The sequence below is a fragment of the Cyprinus carpio genome, chromosome A20 (genome assembly GCF_018340385.1).
Source record: "Cyprinus carpio isolate SPL01 chromosome A20, ASM1834038v1, whole genome shotgun sequence".
Taxonomy (NCBI): Eukaryota; Metazoa; Chordata; class Actinopteri; order Cypriniformes; family Cyprinidae; genus Cyprinus; species Cyprinus carpio.
Genome location: NC_056591.1, coordinates 23,196,834 through 23,220,324, shown reverse-complemented (window position 1 = coordinate 23,220,324; position 23,491 = coordinate 23,196,834). Strand labels below are relative to the sequence as shown.

Below are 23,491 nucleotides of genomic sequence, written 5' to 3'. Positions count from 1 at the left end.
CGCTTGCGTCCGGTGTAGACATGGTGTTAGAGAGAAGAATATGTATAGTCCCCTCCCTCCGAAGCTTCGAATATTCGTTGTTAATTACTACCGAAGCGCCGAAGCTAAAATAATGGTATTCGGACCAGCCCTAATCTTTACCTTACAGACATGAAAATATATCTATAGAGAGTGAAATCTTTACTTTCAAATGAACCAGTTCAAATGAAAAACAAATATTCTCAGATTATGTAATCCATATGAAACATGCATACAGGTGCATCACTACTGCGGAGATGACGAGTCGATGTCACCGACTTCATCTCTTTAATTGAAAACAAAGAAAGCACTAGTTTATAAAATTATTAAAATGTTAATGCAGTTTTCTTACTGTTTTTCACTGACACATTCATAATCATTACTTCTGCTAGTCGACGAGAAAAATCCTTAATCGTGGACAGCCCTATGTCAGGGCCATGAGGTTTAGTATTGAATGACTAGAAACTCTACTGTACCCTACTACTCTACTCTACTGTAGACTTACAATTCCAGAGACCAACAGAAAAAGAAAGTAGTGTATTAGCAGACATAGGCAAAGTGTGCAGGTTGTTAGGATTACACTGCCTGTGATGTGTGGTTTGCGAGTGGTAGTTATAGTAGGGATATGGAAACACATAGTAAGAGTTGGTCATGAAACAGAAGTGAAGCAAGGTGTAGAAAAGAGGATGAATCAAAAGCGATACTTATGTCCCTTGCCGGTGTCCCTGCCCGGTCATTATATATAAATGACAACAGAAATACTAAAACTTTAACTAAAATTGAAACGAAAATGGGAAACAAAACTGATTCAAAATATAAATAAAACTATAGTAGTATGTCAGTGGTACTAAAATGACCCTGACTGGCATTCATGTCAGATATTATTTATGATTTTAAATATAGTTGAAATATGAGTTTGCATGACTGAAAATAGCTGCTGACATGATCAACAAAAATATTGTTTAAAAGTTTGGGGTCGGAAAGAGTTTTTATTTATTTAATTTGTTTTTTTAGAATAAGCAAGGATGTATTAAATTAATCAAAATGGACAGTAAAGACATTTATAATGTTTTAAATAAATGCTGTTATTTTAAACTTTCTATTCATCCAAGAATCCTGGAAAAAATGTATTGTGGTTTCCCCAAAAATATTAAGCAATGGCTGCTGAAAATTCAGCTTTGCCATCACAAAAATAAATTACATTTAAATAAATTCTAATAGAAAACAGTTATTTTAAATTGTAATATTTCACAGCTTCTTTCAAAAACATCTTACGGACCCTAAACTTTTGAAAGATAGTGATGATTTTTAAATCATTTAATGTATTTAAATAAAATGTATAATATACATTTATATTATTTTAATTAATTAACTTATTTATTTATTACAAATTAAGTATTTTTTATTAATAATTTTGTAGTCACCATTTCTCTCAATTTATCCACCGTTTGGGAGGAATTTTCTCTCTGAAATCATGCACTTTGGGATTGATAAAGTCACTGCGTTCTGTGATAAAGTTATGTTGTCAGGCAGTTTATTAACCAGCATCTAATGGTTGACCGTGATGCTGTAATGGTCTGAAGAAAGAGATGTGAAGTATTGAACAAATTCTGTATCAGACTTTGCGGTTTTGTCATGTATTTCTCCAGCTGCATAAATATACTCCAGTGTGTAACTCCTCTGTGTTGTTTTAACTAAATGACTGCTGAGAGTTCTGTGACAGCAGCCTGTGGAGCACTAAAGGTCAGCTGTCGCCGTGGCTCATTACAGCAGAATGACGCAGAACGACGCACCACAGCAGCGCAGCTGTGCTTTAATGTACCACAGGTAGTAAAGGTCAAGTTTGTCCCCTGTAGTCCATTTCTGATAATTAAAAAAAGACAGCATGTCATATAACTGCTCTCCACGGGTGACCTTTCACTGCAGATCTGTGTGCTTTTGATAGCAGACTCTTGAATTCAGTGCAGATCAAGCGATTTGATCCTTAAACAGTCACTCTCACATCAATCAACCAGATGAGCTCAACTTTTCAACAAGGACGTGATGAATTACTCAAATTTTTTTGTTCTTATATTGTCCATGACTGGTCAAATAACAAACTCATAATAAAACCCAAACCTGAGTAAAACATGACATCTGCTCATGAGATGTGATGGAGTTCTCAGTTATGGCAAATATTGAAAGTATTGAAATGCTTATAAATCATAAATACCTTTATAAAAAATATTAAAATATTTCATTAAGATATGAGTAAAAGATACATTGTTGTGTGTGAGTGTGTATATATATATATATATAGTATATTATATATATATTATATATATATATGGATGGGCTGTCAGTAGATTAACATTTTTATTCAGATTAATCACACACGTATCATGAAATTAAGCAATAAACCATTTATCTTTTAACAAGTTCACTTTGTCATTAGTTGCTATATTCAACAAAGTAAACCAAAACATTGAAGGGTGATTTTCTCAAAAGTTTTTTCAAGATAAATTTAGATGTCTTTCCAAAAAAGGACACTTGGAGACTCCAAAAGGACACACACACACACAAAAAAAATAAAAATATATAAGTAGTCCATGAAATAGATACATTTATGCACATCAAAGAAATAAAAAATCTCTGAACAAATGTTCAAAATACTAGTGCAAAATTTAAATGCAGGTAAAACACCAGTGTAAAAAAAGGAAAATTTCTTTATATCAATACAGTACACTGTGCCCTTTTTTACAGTGTATATATTAATAAATCCTATAGTATTTAAATGACAACAATACATGTATACATTATAATATTTAAATGATACTGTATGAGACTTAATTTTTATTTATTTTTCAATGACACTCTTTTAAGGAAAGAGTATAATTTATATATATAATGCATAGAAATATTTGTATTTAAATAAAATGCATGCATAGTTCCGATTTTTTTTCCTTTTAATACATTTGATGAGTTCATATTTTGATCGCACACTTTTGATTGCAGACTTGTCTTGGCAAACGTGAAGTAAGTTTGGAGTCATTGTTGAGATCTCTTTTGAGAGTCTACTTTGGATCATTCATCTCATTTCTGACACAAAGTTAAAAAAAAAAAAAAGTCAAAAAATAAACCTGAGTCTTTTCCTACTACCCCTAGACGCGGGGCGTAATACACATTAATATACAAATAAAATTAAAACAAATAAAAAGTCACAAAGTAAACTTAAGCCCAATCAGCTAAAAGCTTGTTTAAATAACAGTGTCTTGAGTTGCCTTTTAAAGGACTCAACAGAATCAGCCACACGGAGGAACAAAGGCAGGGCGTTCCACAGTCTGGGGGCTACAGCCTCAAAGGACAGATCTCCCCGGGTTTTATAACAAGTCTTTGGGACAATTAAAAGACTTTGGCCTGCTGATCGAAGGGAACGACCTGGGGAGTATGTGCATAGCAAGTCAGTGATGTATTGTGGGGCCTGACCATTTAAAGCTCTAAAAGTTAAAACTAATATTTTAAAATCAATGCGAAATTTGATAGGTAGCCAGTGTAGGGAGGACAAAATAGGGTTGATGTGAGCCCGTCTGCCAGATCCTGTTAAAAGCCTTGCAGCAGCATTTTGTACCATTTGGAGACGATTTAGAGCAGATTTGTTAAGAAAAGTAAAAAGAGAGTTACAATAATCTAAACATGAAGAAATAAAAGCATGAATAACCATCTCAAGATCAGAGTCCGTTAAAATCATCCTCAATTTAGCAATATTTCTTAGGTGATAAAAACAATTTCTGACCAGAAGTCTCGAATGGCAGTCCAAAGACAACGATTGGTCAAACCAGACACCTAGATTTCTGATGCTCGACTGGACAGTGGAGCTCAGAGAACCAAGGTGTTGGACAATTGATGGAATTTTGTTGTCTGGGGCTATATAATCAGGGTTTCAGTCTTTTTTGAGTTTAATTGGAGACAGTTACTAGCAAGCCACGATTTAACACAAGATATACAATTCAATAAATCTGTTAGTTTGTGGAACTCAGAATCATTAAACGAGCAATACAATTGTATGTCATCAGCATAAAAATGGTATGACACATTGTTAAAATGTTTCAAAATATTTCCAAGAGGGGTAATGTACAGTAAAAACAGAAGTGGACCCAGGACAGATCCCTGGGGGACACCATTCAAGAATGGAGTGGATTCAGACAATATATCATTTACATATACAAAAAAAGTTATATCGCTCAGGTAAGAGGAAAACCATTTTAAAACGGGCCCAGCCACACCAAACTCATTTTCCAATCTATGTAACAGTATTTTGTGGTCCACTGTATCGAAGGCTGATGATAAATCCAATAAAACCAATACTGAGTATCTTCCTGAGTCGGCCGCCATTTGGACTTCGTTAGATACTTTGAGGAGAGCAGTCTCGGTAGAGTGCATCTTTCTAAAGCCAGACTGATACTTATCCAGGAGGCCATTGTTACTTAGAAAAGCTGTCAGTTGCTCAGCTACTACTTTCTCCAAGACTTTTGAAAGAAAAGGCAGTTTAGATATTGGCCTATAATTGCAATGTTTCGCTGGATCCAAATTGGGCTTTTTTAAAATGGGGCTTATCACTACCTGTTTATAAAAATTTGGGACGATCCCAGTGGAAAGTGAAATGTTAATAATTTTGACAACAATGGGACCAACAAGATCTATTACTTTAACAAACATGGATGTTGGTAATATATCCAATGGGCAAGAGGATGGCTTCATCTTTTTAAGTAAGATCATGACATCATCTAATGAGACGACAGAAAAGTTAGCCCAGGAGCAATTTGGGGTAGCTACCACAATTGGGCTCTCATCAGATGCTTTTACACTAGATTTTAAATACAATACACTTTCATAAGGTAAGTAGAATACATTGTGAATTATAAATCATAGCAGAAACTCATTCACCAATTTAACAAAATTTCAAACAATATTCTGAATAGTATCAGAGACAACTTTAGGGTTTCTCTTATTCTGGTTTACAAGATTAAAAAAAATACTTAGATCTGGCCTGCTTCATCATTTCGTTTAGAAAAACAATAAGCTCCTTTAAATGTAGTCTGTGCACTTCCAAGTTAGTGGATTTCCACAAACGCTCTACCTTACGACATATTCTCCTAGAGGAAGCAATTTCCTCATTTAACCAGGGACAAGGATTTTTAGGAGAAGTTGTTTTGTGCTTTACAGGGGCCACTATGTCCAGAGCAGAAAGGCAATGGTCATTGAAGTGATTAACAAGGGGTTCTGCATCAGTATAATCCTCAAAGAATTTGGGCTGAAAGAAATCTGAAAAATTTTCAATAACTTTTTGATTTATAATACGCCTTTTGGACACCACTGTATGAGCATCACTGACCACATTACAAGACACATTAAAGTATATACAGCAATGGTCAGTCACATGAATATCCACAACATTCAGGCAGTTTATGTCTAGGCCAAAGGAGAAAACAAGATCTAAGGTGTGGCCTTTTTTGTGTGTAGGACCAGAAACATGTTGCTTTAAATTAAAAGAGTCTGTAAGTGTTAAAAACTCAGACGCTGCATTACAAAAGGGATCGTCAATGTGGAAATTAAAATCACCAAGAATTAAAACTTTATCTAATTTAATAATCGTAGATAAAAAATCTGAAAACTCGTCTAAGAACTTTTGTGCAGGACCGGGAGGTCGGTAAATTAAAATACAATAAAAGAAGTCAGTATTTCCAACCTTTGTCATTTGAAGCTCAAATGAGTTGAAAGGCTCCGACTTCGTAAGCCTACAGCGAAAGCAGTTTCTGTGGATGAGTGCGAGGCCGCCTCCTCGCCGCGCAACCCGTGGAGTTCCAAGTACGGAGCAGTCCGGAGGACACAGTTCATTTAAATGATAGTATTCCTGTTCCCGCTGCCACGTCTCAGTGAGGGCCATGAAATCAAGACTTCCGTTTGTGAACAAGTCTCCCAGATAAAGTCCCTTGTTTGATATAGAGCGGGCATTCAGTAAAGCAAACCGTGTTTGCCGCGCGCAATGGACAGGAAGTGCGCGCTGACCAGTGGGACACCTCGGCATAGCCAGAGCATTATCAATAATCGTGAGTGGCTCGTAGACATGGCTCAAAACAGCGGAGCGATGGATCCGGGCCAGCCGGTTTGGAAAGATCCGATCAGAGAGACGTGGAGAGAGGCCGGGAGGTGCACGGTTCGAACTCCCCCATGTCCGGCTCACTGACTGGAACCAGACGAAGGCACCGCTCGGCTCCGACAGATCTGGACCCGTCGAACCATGATGTTTGACCTCCTTGTTTTCTCTGCCTGGACTGTACACCAGACCGCGATCCCCTCTTCCTTCTCCTGCCGTGGCGTTTCACTAGCAGCAGGTACTCCGGTGATGACGTGGCGCATTCAAAAAGTGGAGGGAAATAATCCTTATACCTGTCCCAGGTAACACACACTTTTTTCATTTTGTCCTTGGAATACATAATAGCGGTGCCGATCTATTGATACAGCAGAGACACAGCATCTTAATTGACCGGCTTGATATTGATGAGTTCATATTTTGATCGCACACTTTTGATTGCAGACTTGTCTTGGCAAATCTGCATAGTTCCGATTTTTTTTCCTTTTAATACATTTGATGAGTTCATATTTTGATCGCACACTTTTGATTGCAGACTTGTCTTGGCAAATCGGAGTAAGTTTGAGTCATTGTTGAGATCTCTTTTGAGAGTCTACTTTGGATCATTCATCTCATTTCTGTGTTGGAGAAATAACACAGATAGTAAAGTGATTAGTTTTGTGACTTGTCTTTCCTATTTAACGATTTTGTAAATCCAGCCCCTGTAATTGCTGAAGAAAGCACATGGTCTGGCGTCTCAGTTTCTGCACTGTGACCCTTCTGAATCCTTGCTTGAGCGCTCTGAGAGTGGGATTGATACATCCTGGGCTTTCTGACCTTGACTGCATTGTTCTGCGGTGCCCATCTGACCTCAGCAGGTGGAGCTGCACCTCCAGTTCCTCATGTTTGGAGGTCAGTAATGAACGAGAGACAGTGAGACATGAAAGACGAGACGTCTGACTGCTCTTTATTTGCTCTGGTGTCCCAAAAAAAAACCCTTTTTCAAAAAACACACACAAAAAAAACATACCCAAAACAATAGAAAAAAACAGAAAAACAGAGAGAGAGTGTGTCTGTCTGTTGTTCTGTCATTCTCTCGTTTTATCATTCAATTTGTCATCACAAAAAATACAATCGTTCAGTCTATCATTCAATCTATCGTTCGATTGTACATTCTATCGTTGTATCATTTTATCTTTCAGTTGTTCTGTCTATCGTTTTATTGGTCAGTCTATTGTTCCACTGTTTTATTGTTCAATCTGTCATTCTGTCATTTTTATCATTGAGTCATTCTATCGTTCAATCTATCGTTCTGTCATTCAGTCTGTCATTCTATTTGTCATTTTATTGTTCGATCCATTGTTCTGTTAATCATTTTATCATTCCAGTCTGTCATTCACTCTATCATTCTGTCTATCATTTTATTGTATTGTTTTATCATTCATCTGTCATTTGTCTATCTATCTATCTATCTATCTATCTATCTATCTATCTATCTATCTATCTATCTATCTATCTATAATCCATCCATCCATCATTTTATTGTTCAATCTATCGTTCTATTGTTCTGTCTATCATTTTATCATTCAGTCTGTTGTTCAATCATTCTATCTATCTATCTATCTATCTATCTATCTATCTATCTATCTATCTATCTATCAATCTATCATTCTATCATTCTATTGTTCTGTCATTCTATCATTTTATCTATCATTCATTCTGTCCATAAGGTCTATAAACCTTCAAGCGTTTTATACTTTTTTCAAAACATTTGTGAAACCACTATTCAGAGTTTCGTTTTACTTTTTAAATTTCAGTTCATTTTAATTCTACTTCTTTACATTCCAATTCGAATTGCAGTTTTAAAGTTTAAATTTGAACTGGAATTTGAAGGTCTTTCTCTGTTCAGTTCTAAATGATGGTGCTTTGTGTCCATGTCACATTGCCACGATATTGAGAGTCAGCAAACTGTCCTGGGCAGTAAATTTCTAGATTTATGTGTCATGCTACACGAGTTAATCTGACGTTTAGCTGATGGTGTCTTTTCTAACATGACTGACAGTCTCTTACTGCAGAGACAGGTTTCCCCTGGAGCAAATGTTAAATGTTTCCCTTAAGGACATGATGGAGATTCAGGGCTCAAGTTATTATTTGCCAGAAGAATCAGCACTTCCTCCACTTTAAGATTACGAGGCTGAAGTTCAATCCTGTAATCTTCTGAAGATTGTGTGATCAGTACATCAGCATCATCTGGAGATCTCGTCTGATGTGTGTTCTTCTCTTATCGATGATTTCAGAAGAAGACCTTGTGCATGTCAGCAGCAGTTTCCCAAGAAATGGAAAAACTATCAGTGTGAGCATGATCATAAATAAAATAACTGTAAAGATTTTACTCCCAGAGTAGTTTTCAGCCTTTATATACATTATAATAGTAAATGCAAAACAGGTGAATATGTGAAGATTTCTATATTTCTCTTTTCATCTTAGCTTCGCTGTGTCAGAACTGCTGTATGAAATGTTTTTGTCTTAAAGGCATCATGTTTTTAAAGCCAAACTATTCATTGATCTTTTGCTATGAATTCACTGAAAATCTTCAAAAACAAAATGGTTGTGATTTTAACAGTAAAAGACTGTAAAAATGCTACAGTAAAAACCTATTAATTGGTTAACAGTAAGTTTCCATACTATATACAGTGAATAACTGTAATTACATTTTATGTAATTTTGCATTAAAATACTGTTAAAATTACAGTATTTGGAAGTGAAAAAGAAAAATTCATTGTATAATTTACAGTAAAAACCTGTTAATTGGTTAACAGTAAGTTTCCATACTGTATACGGTGAATAAATGTAATTACATTTTATGTAATTTTGCAGTAAAATACTGTTAAAATTATAGTTCTTGGAGGTGAAAAAGAAAGTCATTATATAATTTACAGTGAAAAACTGTAAATTGACACTCCCAGAATTCCTTGCATGACATTTCACATTTGATGTTTTTTGTTGAAATAACTGTATCTTCCTAGTTTTTTCTTATCAGTTGCGTGCATTAGGGTTTTATCTTACATCTAATGTTGATAAATTATTGTTTATTGCATTACCATGATGCTGTTTAGTATTTGTGTGAATGACAATGTGTGCACCTTCTATCTATCTATCTGTCTGTCTGTCTATCCGTCTATCTATCTCTATCTATCTATCTATCTATCTATCTATCTATCTATCCGTCTATCTATCTATCTGTCTATCCGTCTATCTATCTATCCGTCTATCTATCTGTCTACCTATCTATCTATCTATCTATCTATCTACCTGTCCATCCGTCTATCAGTCCGTCTATCAGTCCGTCTATCTATCTATCTATCTATCTATCTATCTATCTATCTATCTATCTATCTATCTATCTATCTATCTATCTATCTAGTATTTCCCTCCTCAGCTTGTAGAAAAGCTGTTTGTGATGAGCTTTGATTCATCATCTGACTTTCTCATCACCACCAGTTTTTGGTGGTTATTCTTATCAGATATTAATACTTCAATAGGCTGGTATATTAACATTACATCAGTTAATGAAATACGTTATTTTATTTTAAATTTTAAGTTAAGTCTGTAAAACCTAAAATGTTGCAATTTTACTGTAAATTTCACAGATTATTATTACTTTTTTTACAGTGTAGCTTTCAAATCTCTATTTCACTTCTTCTGTTTCATCAAGTTCTTAGATTTTGATAACTGTTTTAACTGATATTCATGCTTTTCAATGTATGTAATAATAATAATGATTAATATTACTACTGTTTTTATGGTAATAAATACATATTAGTTAAGTTAAAAAATGTAATGTGTTAAACTTAATTTTTGTTATTAGTAGTAGTAGTAAATAAAATAAAATAAAATATATGTAAGTCAGTGTATTATTATTAATTTTCCAAAGGTTGAATTATTATTATTATTATTAATACACTTCAAAAGTGTGAATTATCAATATTATTATTAGTCTATGTGTGTATGTGATTGTAAGTTCAAAACTGCTTGTTATACTTCATTATTGTAATTATCTGTAGTGCTAGTATTTATACAAAAAATTGTGTATTATTATTATTATTATTATTATTAAATAAATACATATTTATGTAAGTTCAAATGTGTGAATATTCATTCTACTTTAATTATTAGTAGTATTAAGAGTAGTAAATTAATATTAATATAAGTCAAGTATTATTATCATAGTTGATAATTCACACTTTTCAAATTACATAATAATTTAATATTTTTACATTATAGATATATTTATTACAAATCATTTTAATTGGAAAGAATGAGACAAGAGTAGAGTTTGGTTGCGTTCTCTAGTTTATCAGAACAGGTTAATATCCTGTCCTAGTCTCTCAGAGAAAACACACCAGACTTATGTGTTACAGTCTATCCCAGTTTTTGAGGAAGCGCACAGATTTATAAATGGATGATTGCAAAGTTTGTGTTCTTGTTTTGATGTGGCTCTGGTAGATCCTTGTGCCTATGTCCTGGTTTGATTAACAGCGTCCAGCATTTCCCAGATGAATGCTGTCCTAGATTGTAATTCCCCTTTGCTGGACTGTTGTAGCAACCTCCCCACCCACCTACACCACACACACACACACACATAGTTACACTATACAAAAGATGTGCTCAGCAAGGCTCCTGTTGTAATCCGTCAAACCTTTGACCTTAAGTATAATTCATGGTGAGGTCACGCAGGCATCATTCAGCTCTCATGGGGAAGTTTATTGAGGGACAGGTACCGCTGTGTGATGTACAACCCTCTGTCGGGTTTCTGGGCCGCAGTAGCGTGAGCCATACGTTGCTGCGGTTCGAGCAGGTCATTTGGGTTGACCTTTCCTATGAGTGATTGACAGGTAAATGACAGTTGCGCAGTGCCATAAAGATGATGAAGCTTTGAGTCTGAAAGGTCAGAGGAGGCGTTACTGAGGAAGCAAAGCATGATGGGAACAGAGGGTGGAACGCACAGAGTCCACTGAACTTCTCTAACATTTCAGAACCTTCAGGTTTCTGAAGCTTCATGGGCTGAGAAGGTTTTAATGTTTAATTTAAGTATGAGTGCATTAGACTTTACTGTTTGTTAGTGTCTATTCAGGTTAAAGACCATCACAAATTACATGAGGTATAAGGGCTTTTATAATTAAAGGAAAATTCCTACTTTTATTCAGCAAGGATGCACTAAATTGAAGAAAAGTGACTGTAAAGACATTTATGATGTTACAAAAAAAATTCTAAAATTTATATTTCAAATGCTTGCTGTTCTTTTAAACTTTCTATTCATCAAAGAATCCTGAAAAATAAAATATATCACTTTTTCCACTAAAATATGAATCAGCACAACTGTTGGATTATATGTTTTTTGAGCAGCAAATCAGCATATTAGAATGACACCTAAAACTTCATTAAACACTCAAAAAATTAATAATTATTCTAAAAATTCAGCTGCGCATCACAGGAATAAATTACAATAGAAAATATTTTTATTGTAATAATATTTCACAATATTACTGTTTTTACTGTACATCATTTGGCAATATTTCTATGTGTTTGACTGAGATAAAGGAATGGATGACAAATCACTTCCTACAATTAAATGAGGATAAGACTTAGATTGTTATATTTGGGAACAGATTCCCTGAGAAAGAACTGGTTGAGAGTTATGGTCTATTGTCAAACAAAATGCATGGTTTTGTGAAGGACTTGGGAGTAATTTTTGACTGAGATATCCACTTTGATCGCCAAACACTTTTTTTCAGTTGAGAAACTTATCTAAATCGAACCCTATCCTTTCTACCTTTCTAAGGAACTGGAAACTGCTATGCATGCTTTCATTTCCACTAGATTGGATTATCACAGTGCTTTATATTTAGGCCTAAGTGAATCTCTGGTTACACATCTTCAGTATGTTCAAAACTAATAACAGAAAACATTAACAAATAACACAAAACATGATAACACACCATACCACATTTTATCATAAAACTATACTGGTTACCTGTAAATTATAGAATCCAATACAAGGTATTAATGTTTGTGTGCAAAGCATTGCACAGTCAAGCTCCTGAGTGTTTAAAGGGCATGCTGCCTCCTTACCAATCTCAACGCCATCTGCACTTTTCTCAGAACTTGCTCTTAACTGTTCCTCGTTCTTGTTTTTGGCGTAGTGGAGATAGCACCTTTTCAGTTGCGGCTCCTACACTCTGGAATGTCTTGCCTCTATTCATAAAATATTCATAAACTATGGACATTTTTAAAAGGAACTCGAAGTCTTATTTATTTCATCAGGCTTTTGGTGTTTGAGTGGGTCAGATTAATGTGAGTGATTTCATTGGACGATTTATGTTAGTGTCATGCTGTGTTGGTACTGTATATTTTTTTATTGTTATTATTATTGGTATTTTTTTTATAGAGTTTTAATGATCTCTGTATACCACTTTGGTCAATTTTTATGGTTTTGAAAGTGCTTTATAAATAAAAGTTGATTGGAGTTGATTAAATAAATGCAGCTTTTGTGAGCAGAAGAGACTTAAAAAAATGCACTGACCGAACGCAAAGCAATTTGTTTATAAAGCTTATAAAACCTTTAGCATCTGTAAACAGCTCTCATGTTCAACATCTCATGAACAGGAGTGGGGAATATTTCTTTTTAAAATAGTAACACTTTAATAAAATGTTACAAGTAACTATTTAGATTTTTCTTCCATAGAAAGTAACTAATTTCCTCACCGTAAGTTGGCTGATGATTTTCTCTCACAGAACAATGTAGCTGTGCTCGGCTTACCTGTTAATTGTTATAAAACATAATTTTTCTCATAAGTGCATCTTAATCTTAAATGATGTGTATGTTAACAGATACTGTGCTCCTCTCTAGACCCTGTAAACAAGAAGCTCTGCTGTTGACAGAACTGGCAAAGCTGGAGGGAGAAGTGTTTCCGTGGTTGCTCTTCTGTTCTCATTAGTGTCTTTTTACTGAGGAAACATAAAAACCCATCAGACTCCATAATCCTGCATCCCTGATACTGAATATCTAGAAGATGATCACTTGACAGTTTGACTCTGAAGCACAGCTCAGCACATCTGGAGCCCCTGCAGACTGCTGTGTCATTTCCTTCTGTCAAAACCCTGAAACTCTTGATCCTGAGTAGAGGATGATGTTCACAGAAAGAGATGTTTTTGAAGCTCTGTTTGGTGAGTTTTAAGTTTAAACAGTGCAGAATGCGGTTTGCAAAATAATTAACTTATTTAAACTGAATATTTAGTCAAGATCAAGAGTTGGTTTTGACCACAAGGATTTGATTAGTTTGTGAAAATTGGCTATGATATTGTAAGTTAGTTTTGTTATGTCAGCAAAGGAGTCATTTCAAAGCTAAAGACTTTTGTTTGTTTGTTTGTTTGTTTGTTTGAAACATTACAATATTTTCTTTTTTAGAATAACATTGACTGATGAGTATTGAACATTATTACCCGAGACATTATTTAACAATGTTTTAATTTTTTTTTTTTTTAATTTTTTTTATGCCTTTAAATGTGAGAGTTTCTCAGTTTGGTATGCAAGCTTGTTTCCACTACAGAATACAAAGTAATAATAATAAATAAATACGTAAATACAGTAAGGTCATTGATTTTTAAAAAGTTAAGCTTTTTTCTTGCAGTTCTGAAAAAAAAAAGAACAGAAATAAAAAAAAAAAATAGAAATAAAAAATTAAGAATCATAATATAAATACATAAAATTAAAAACCTTATAAATAAAAACAGCAAGAAACAAAATAAATGCAATTTCAGGATATAAACTCGCAGTTCTGAGAAGGAAAGTCAGAATTGTGAGGGAAAAAAACAATCACCTGTCTTATTTTTTATCCCATGCCAGAAATAATAAATAAATAAATAAATAAATAAATAAATAAATAAATAAATAAAACAATTGCGAGATGTAATCTCTGAATTCTGAGAAAAAAAGTCAGAATTGCATGATAAACTCATGGTTTTTAAATCACAAATTTATATCTTGCAGTCCTGTGTGTAGTATATCCCACAATTCAGACAATTATGAGATGAAAAGTTGCTATTACCTTTTTATTATTATTCCATACTAGCAGAAACAGACTTCCACAGTTTGGTTTATTGGCTGTTATGTGTGCTTGTGAAGAAAACACAATTCTATCATTCTTAATGAATCCCCCCAGTCTCTAATCAGAGAAATGGCAGTAAAAGCAGCTGTGACTTGACTTTTAGATCAGTGCACAGCGTGGCTAAAATATCATGGAACTGAACACAACATGCTTGCACTGGTCTTTGTGGATTATAACAGGAACATTCTAGTGCTGTTGCATTGCACACTTGCGTTGTGGCAGTGTCATGTGTTTGCAATGAAGACGGCTTATTTGATTATATAAAAGGAGTATTCTAGCTCTGCTTGCATTAACATGCACTTGCAGTAAGTGTTGTAAATTATAACAGAAACATTCTAGTTGCATGCTTGCAGTGTAGAAAATTCATTGGATAAAACAGGATCATTGTAGTTTTGTTGCATTTGTTGCATTAATTAAATCAGGAAAAGTTTTGTTGTTTACACTTCCAGTGTTGCAGAGTTGCATGCTTGCAGTGTAGAAAGCTTTGTTGATAATAACAAACAATTTAGCATACTTGGATTGTTGCATGGACATGCATTTGCACTATAGACAGTTGCACTGATGTAAAAGCAGTGTTCTATTTCTGTCACACCACTTGCAGTGTTGCAATGAAATGCATTTGCAATGAGGTTAATTGTTTATAACTGGAACATTCCCATTGTTTCTTTGCGTTGTTTCATACTTGCAGTGTAGACAAGTTTCTTGATTATAACAGGAACATTTTAATTTAGTTGTATTTCTTACTTGCAGTATAAACAGCTTTGTTCCTTTAAAACAGGAATGTTCTATTTCTGTTGCACTGCACCGTTTGCAGACACTGCTTTCTAAGATAAAACAACAACATAATATCTTTATTATTAGCCTCATTGATTATAAAGGGATCATTCTGGATTTGTTGCATTGTTGGTTTGCAGTGTTGCAGAGTAGACAGCTTTATTCATTATAATGAGAGTGTTCTAGTTATGTTGCATCTCAAGCAGATTTGTTTATGCTAAAGCTCCTCTTATTCCCACTGGTAGCCGCCACATCTCTTGCTGTTAATTTGCATAAAGTTAAACTCTCCTCAGCAGCACTGCATCGCCTGCGGTTGCTGATGCTAATATCGCAGCAAATCGCTGTCAGCGTGTTACGATGTCTCACTCATTCCAGGAGGGAAACTGATGACACTGGGTTTTCTAGGGTCGTTCCAGTGCTCTCATCACGTCAGTTTGACGGCATGACAGTTGGTCACTAAACGTGTCAACATCTGCGGGACATGTCCGGGGGAATGAGGGGGGATTTAGTAGGATGTACCCCTAAACGAACAGAGGTTTTAAGAGTCTCCTCACATCTGTCATGAGATTGCACCTTTGTGAGATTGTCACTTTGATCGATCCTTGCAGGTGCCGAGGCGAGGATGTGTCAGGGGTGTGAGGAACTGCATTTTTATTTGTGTGTTTTAGTTGTATTTGGATGTTTTCAGTTAATTTTCATTGGCACACTGTGTTCTCTGTAGCAGTTGTTTGGATTGAAGGCTCAGTTTTCATACTGAATTGTGTATAGGGTTGCAAAAGGGTGGAACATTTCTGGTAAATTTCCAGAAACTTTTTAAAAATCCCTGGAATATTAAAAAAAAAAAAAAAAATCCTAGAAAGTTTCCAAAATGTCTGGAATGTTTCCGAAATTTACTGCAAATATTCCACCTTTTTGCAACCCTAGTCCCAACACAGAAACATTGTCTAACATACAAAAATAAGCAAAGAGCCTTAAATCAAACTTTGTTTAATATTTACTTTAATTTTATATATTTTAGATGAACTAATCAAACCACACCTAATCACAGGCTCCTCAGAGTGAAGCCGAAATGTTTATTTAATAATGTCATACTTGCAGTGTTGCAGTGCCATGCGTTTGCAGTGTAAATAGCTTCATTGATTGTAAAAGTTCAATCACACTGCTTGCAGTGTTGCAATAACATGCACTTGCAGTGAGTTTCATTGATAATAACAAGAACATTCTAAATGTGTTTTTCTTGCAGTGTTGTAAAGTTGCATGCTTACGGTGGGCACAGCTTTGATGATTGTAACCAGAACATTTTAGTTTTATTGCATTTCTCGCTCGCAGTGTTGCAGGATCACACACCTGCAGTGTAGACAACATTTGCTGATTATAACAGGATCATTTTAATTGTCACACTTCTCACTTGTAGTTTAGTCAGTTTTCTTTATTTTCAACAGAAACGTTCTAGTTCTGCTGCAGTGCACACTTGTAGTGTTTCAGGGTCATGCGTTTGCAGTTTAGGCAACTTCATTTATTATTTAAGGAGAGTTCTGCTTCTGTTCTGCTTTGCTTGTAGGGTCACAATATTTTAACACTTTATTATTTGCAGTCAGCATTGTATTTCTCTAACCCAACCGACAACTTGAAAACCACTTTTATGTAACATCTTTCTCTCTTTCTTTCTCCAGAGCCCTAATGCATCTAGAGAACCCAGCTTTTGGACTGAGACGCCAAAGCCAATGAGACGCCAGTGAAACCTACTATGCCAGAAATACAACAATCATCTACTAAAGAAACACAATGGAAGATCAGCCTTCTTGACGAGTCACGATGCATGAATATCCACGGTGTGTTGATGTACCTACACAGACGCAACTGCTTCTTTTGACCTTCCACATTTGGACGCCCCGCTTTTAAGCTTGACTTTTAATCGGCAGACTCAGCATGCCCACCTTCCATTGGTTGTGACTGGAGTTTGACGGCAGCATGCGTCCATGTGCGGGCTCCTGGCGCTGGATAGCGCTGGTCTTGCTGGCCTGGGGGACGTTGCTCTTTTATATCGGGGGACATCTGGTGAGAGACAACGAACATGCGCCACGCTCCAGTCGTGAGATGGCGAAGATCCTCACCAAGTTGGAGCGACTGAAACAGCAGAATGAAGACCTGCGGCGCATGGCTCAGTCACTACGGTAAATAGCCTCAAATAACACTGCCTTGCATCATATTTGCTGAATGAAATGCTTGTTTCAGACTAACATTGGGGTGCTGATTCCTAAGATAGTGTCTGTTTTGCTCAAGCATGTTACAATTTCTTCAAAAAATAATGCATTTCATAGCATTTTTGCTTTCGACAAGAGTAGGGAAGTCTTGTATTATCCCTTAATCAGCAGGAAAACTGCCACAAACACATGATTCCTGTTTGAATCTGAGCCTGATTTCTACATTATTTCTCAGCCCATTTTCACATGAATGATTGATATTCTTGAACTCAGCATCAACAAATTAGTTAATATTAGGCCTTTTTTTTGCAAATCATTTGAATTTTTGAGTGCCATGATCGATTACAACATCTGTTAAAGGAATAGTTTGGGCAAAAATGACAGTTTCTTTATTTTACTTTAATAAGAGTCTACTGAAGGCGAGCATCGTGATATCCCAAGTGCAGTTTTATTGCTTCCCCAAAAAAAGCAGATAAACCATAAACACTGGCTTGGCTTGGCTTGGCTTGGCTTGGCTTGGCTTGGCTTGGCTCGGCTCGGCTCGGCTCGGCTCGGCTCGGCTCGGCTCGGCTCTTTTGGCTTTTTTGGCTTTTTTGGCTTTGACATATACTGTACATGGACCCAACAGTAGTTACAAGCAACACTAAAACACCCAAAACCACCTGTGACATTTTCTCACCATCAAAATTCTATTTTTGTGTTCCACAGATAAAAAAAAAAGCAGAATACAGATTTGCAACAAAAAGAGAATGAGAAAATAATAAAAGGATTTTCATTTTTGGCTGAATTATTCCTTTACCGTTGGCATCTGTGTCTGAAAGACCAACTGAGATGAGGATGAGACCATTTTTAGGTTGATTTATGCTGATTTGATGCTTCTGCTGCAGGTATACATTATGTTGCTTAGAATGAATATTGAAGTGTTTTTTTCATATAATTTAGAGTGCAGATTAAGAAAAGAGTCGCATGACACGTTCTTTTGTTCAAAAAGAAGCTTGACAGACATGAAAAAAATGAAGGTTCTCAAGACACTTTTTTTTTTTTAAGTAGATTTAAATGCTTTTAACTTGACCAAGCATCTTTTTTAGTGCGTTTGTCTGCCGTAATTGTGAAATGTTGTCGAATTGTCTTCATTTGGGGGCTTTTCTCAGTAAATATTGATGCGTGCAAGTATTTAAATTTTTAATCATTTGACAGTCCAAGCAAAAGCATTTGGCATGTAGATGCATTGTATAGGTTACATTTTTTGTGAATATTATATTTGAGATACAGTTTGAGTTCTGCCACCAAAGAGTCTTTCTCACATTTGCAGTGTTTGACCCGATTCTGTCTGATGTGAGTTCAGCACCCTGGACACCAAGTCAGCTCTTGTGCTCTCAACAGAACAAGAGAAATGGAAACGTATGAGCTTCTGAAGAAACAAAAATCCATGTTCAAAAATGCTCTTCAGGACAAACTAACTACCTAACAAAATTAAAATTCTAAAAAATATCACTATGTAAACTGAAATCATATTTCTTTCCCCATCAGTAATTATTGTTTTTATTAAAGCTCATAGAGTTCTTGCAGTGCAATGTTTCTAGTTTTATTTATTAATAATACTATAAAAAGTGACAAAATATTATCATTTTAAGAACATTGTAAAAACATTATTGTTTTAATGTTATGAATTAATTATTGTAGAAACAAAATCTCATTTTTATAAATGTTCTTTTGAGTAAAACTGAGCCAAACAGTCCAAAAGTAGTTATCAACCAGGGCTTAAAATTATTTATATTATAATAATTTAATATATTATTTAATTAATATAGTATATCATTCATATTTTTATTTAAAAAAGAATCCATATTTATTTTAACTTTTATATTTGATAAGTAGTTTTGTTTTATAATTTGTTTTTTGACATGCATAAAAGTGTAATATTAATAAAAACAAACTTGAATATTTTAATCAATGTTTTTTAATTTTTTATTTAAATGACCTAACTTAATTAAAATGCTAAATACAATCTCTGTGTGTCACAATCTCCCTCCAGGAGGGAAACGAGGAAACGCTGGAGATAACACGAATAAATCTTTAATAATCCAAAGTAGAGACAGGAAACATCCAATAAGTAGACCCGACAAACAAGAACTGAAAGGACTAGGGCTTTTAAAGACAGGATAATTGGGGAGGAACGAGACACACCTGGGATCAAATTAACAATTAACAGAAGGAAACTGGGTCACAGAGCAAAACAAACACACAGACCAGTACATAGTGCTGACATAACGCCCCCTCTCAAAAGGTGCGTCCTCACACCGTAGTAACAACAGAGGGAGGCATGGATGGGAACTTCGGAGGAGGTTCCAGAGGATGATGGATATCGGGGAGGAGGCCAGCAGACAGAGACCAGGAGGGCGACGGAGGAGGGAGCAGCCAGGAGGAGCTTGGAGCAGGAGGAATCCAGCTGGACCCAGGCCACAACCGTGATGTCGACCCACGGTGTAGCCGAGGGAGGGAGGACCCCGAGGCGGAGAGAGAGCCAATGAGCCAGGAGGATGCCAAGGATCTGGGGGGCCAGGGTGGAGCTGAGGGCTCTGGTGACCGGAGATCCGGAGATCCGCAGCGGAGCCAGAGCAACTAAGGACCAAGGTGGAGCTGGTGGGAGGAAGGAGCCCAACAGAGCGACGAGGCTCAGCGAAAGGAGAGGAGTCCACAGGCGATGGAGGTGCGGGCACTGGAGGGCACTTTCAAGGAGCGGGCACTGGAGGACTGGAAGCCCCCTCAGGACTGGACGAGGGAACCAAGGATGAAGGAGGGCTGGACGGGACCAGCGGAGACGACGGAGAAAGGAGAGGAGGCAGTTCGATCTCCAGTTCAGACTCCCAGTTTATTAGATCCCCCTCCCAGTTTTGGCGCCAACACCACACCATACTCGAGTCACCCTCAGCCATGATGCAGGTGGCAGAGCTCCTCTCTGCACTCACACTGTCCACGGCTTTCTCCCTCATGGTGGGCTCTGTAGCCGGCTCTCGCACCTGGTCTGATGGGTTGGGCTCAACTTCCGGGGCGATCCTCTGCTCAGTCGCTTGGCTCTGCTCTGGCTCGTGGATTGCGGCGGGAAATGGCTCTCCATCATCGGTGGGCTCTGGCTTATGCTCCGTACCACGGGGAGAAGGTGTGCTGGGCTCTGGGTCAGGTGTGGCACTGGCAATAAGCTCCTGGGAACTGGCGGGGAACAGAGATCAATTTCTCACCAGTATCCACTCCACAAATGCAGCGAAATTCACTCGGGGGACCATCCTAGGACGATGGCACTCTGTACGTGATGTTCAAACTGGCTCGTTGTCTGGGTAGTTGGTGAGGCTTGCCAGTACCCAGAACAGTCTGGTGTTTTTCCCCCTGCTCCAGCAGGAAGAGGAGGTATTCCGGGTGAAGGAGACAAATCGGAAAGAAAAACACTGGGAGGAAAAACGAGAAAACAAATGGAGGGGAAAACAAGGGAGTTACTATTTTAGGTTGGGTCTTCTGTCACAATCTCCCTCTAGGAGGGAACGAGGAAACACTGGAGATAACACAAATAAATCTGTAATAATCAAAAGTAGAGACAGGAAACCAGGGAGACATCCTACAAGTAGACACGACAAACAAGAACTGAAAGGACTAGGGCTTTTAAAGACAGGATAATTGGGGAGGAACGAGACACACCTGGGATCAAATTAACACAATTATGGGGAGACAGAAACAAACACACAGGCCAGTCCATAGTCCTGACACTATGTAAACTGAAATCATATTTCTTTTCTTCACAATAATGACTTTGACTGTTTATTGAAGCACATACAGTTCTTACAGTGGTGTTTTTATATTTTTATTTTATATTTATTTGTTGTTAATATTAATAATAATATGCTATAAAATGTTTAAAAATATTATACGAGCATTATATGTATATATGTAAACATTATTATTGTTTTGTTGTTTTAATATTATTAATCAATTATAATAGAAACAAAATCCCATGTTTATATATGTTCTTCTGAGCAAAACTTAGCCAAATAGTCCAAGAGTGTTTTTATATAATAATTTAATATATAATGTAATTAATATAATATTAAATATTAATATTTTTGTAAGTTGATTTGGATAAAAGTAAATGCATAAATATAATATTAATTTCAAAATGTGCATGTTTTAATATTTATTATTTTTAATATTTATATTTAATATTTATTATTTTTTTAAATTATAAATATTGAATTTATTAATTAATATTATTCATATTTAATCAGTTACCTAACTTAAATGCTCAAATAAATCACAATGCAAACTGAACTCATATTTCTTTTTCCCTCAACAACTATTTTTATTGAAGCACACAGAATTCTTGCAGTGGTGAGCAGATTTGTGACGCGTGACTCAAAGCTCGACTGCAGCGGGATGTTTTTGCATGATCTTCTAGAGGGACATGAGAAAGGTTTTCTGAAGTTCAGGCGGAGAAGTTTAAGATTTGTAAAGATCTTATACTGAGGAGAGAAGACTGAGGAAAATTTAGTGCTCTCACAGTTTCACTGGGTGACTTTTTGACGGTGTACAACAAATGTCAGAGGATTGTGCAATATGTTCGAGAAAGAGCGTTTTTGCAGAGGACCTGGACAAAGTGCTGTTCTTAAAAAGATCATCAGTGAAGTAGGACTGCCAAATTAATTGAAAAAATAATTACAGATTACAGCTGCCACAATTAACTAATTGTGAAAAGTGTTGATTACAGCATAGTGCTGTTTTGTAAGGGAAGTGTGCTTGAAACTGAACATGCATTTGATATTTTGTAGCATAGTTCCTCAAAAAAAGCTCCAGAGAACCAATCTATGGCCCATAAGCAGAGAACAGAGCTACTCTGGTCATTTGTCTTTATCGGGCTGAAGGAGGGTCATCTATTTCAGATATAAGTCTTGAACTGATCAATGTCTTCTGTGCTTTAATTCTAAACAGATCGTCCAGTGTGGCTCTTGTGTGTCTTTCAGCCTCAATCTGGTCTCAGTCTCCCAATTGATCTGCTCTAAACCTGGAGGTCCACGATATCAATCCCAGATCTCTGATAGATCTAGCAGCATCCTTGGCCCGTGGAACTGGAGGAATATTGATTATAAAACAGCTGTATTTATTAGTGGGGTTTACTAAGGCAAGATTTACTAAGACTAGATCTCATACAGTCCTGCAGCGTTTGTACTTTTGACAAATTGATTGTATATATTATATATACAAATTATAATTAATTATATACATGCATGCTTTCACGTAGAGCAGCATTTACTACACAGAGCCGTTGTTCACTGACAAACTGCGCAAAACGTGCAAATAGGGCTGGGTGATATGGCCTAAAAAAAAAATCCCCGATTTTTTTTCACCAAAAATCCGATTTACGATTTAAATAAATTTTTTTGCCCCCCTACAATATTCAAATGACAAAGAAATTGTTCAAAACACATTTTAATATAATTCATTATTTATTATTTACCAGTCAAATTTATAACTGAGAAGATGATTTTTTAAAATTTTTATTTAATACTAGCCCATCATGCATCTAATCATCCACTCTGCGTTAAGAACTGTTAAAAATTAAAATTGGCAACTACGCAGTGAGTCATTTTTTTCTTATATAAATTATTTGTAAATAGAGCAGACACTGTCTAACTGTGTCTACACTGGACGCGAGAGTTGTCGTGCTGCGCCCCGCTAAAAGTCTGTCTAAACTTGACCTCACACTACAGTTGCAAATCATCTGAACGTAGTGTCAGAACATTTTGTCATAAATAGAATGAGCATCAGTTTACTGATGGGGATCGTGTCGCATCACGCCGCGTCCAGTTTAGACAACATCACTGGGTTCTATTGTCTTTTGTCGGATCGCACCACTCATGCCCGGTGTAGACATTGTATACGTTTTTTAATGGGTTATGTTACAGCCCTGCTTGTTTTTAATTTTTTTATTAAATATCTGTATTGACTGCATGATCATATCATCGTATTATTTACTGCCGCGAGCCACAAAAGTAAAGCTTGGTGAGCCGTGCAATGAGCATTGCTGCAGGTTGCTTTTTGGCGGATCTGCTGCGCTTGTGCTGCCGCGGTCTTGTTTCTTTTTGTAGGGCAAAAACATCTCTCTCACTCGGTAGCGGAGTATGTGAGTGGAGTGGAGCGGCAACTATTTCCCTCCGCGTTCCGAGCATTTAATA

General features: G+C 36.2%; 2 protein-coding genes across 3 annotated transcripts in view; one reads left to right on the top strand and one right to left on the bottom strand.

Annotated features, from left to right (window-relative positions):
- LOC109113832 (alpha-(1,6)-fucosyltransferase-like) overlaps positions 1-23,491 on the top strand; it is a 90,529-nt gene that overhangs the window by 36,256 nt on the left and 30,782 nt on the right. The window contains exons 2-3 of one of the 2 annotated variants that reach the window (XM_042778184.1): positions 16,743-16,901; positions 16,992-17,243. In XM_042778184.1, coding sequence (XP_042634118.1) covers positions 17,041-17,243 — 203 coding nt within the window. In that variant the 5' untranslated portion in view covers positions 16,743-16,901; positions 16,992-17,040. Of the gene's footprint in view, positions 1-13,037; positions 13,355-16,742; positions 17,244-23,491 lie in introns of both variants that reach the window. The other variant, XM_042778183.1, reaches the window with a different exon arrangement.
- LOC122149031 lies at positions 4,969-6,083 on the bottom strand. The gene has a single exon (XM_042778185.1). It carries the CDS (start codon positions 6,080-6,082, stop codon positions 5,021-5,023), a length of 1,062 nt encoding a protein of 353 aa, XP_042634119.1. The 5' UTR covers position 6,083; the 3' UTR covers positions 4,969-5,020.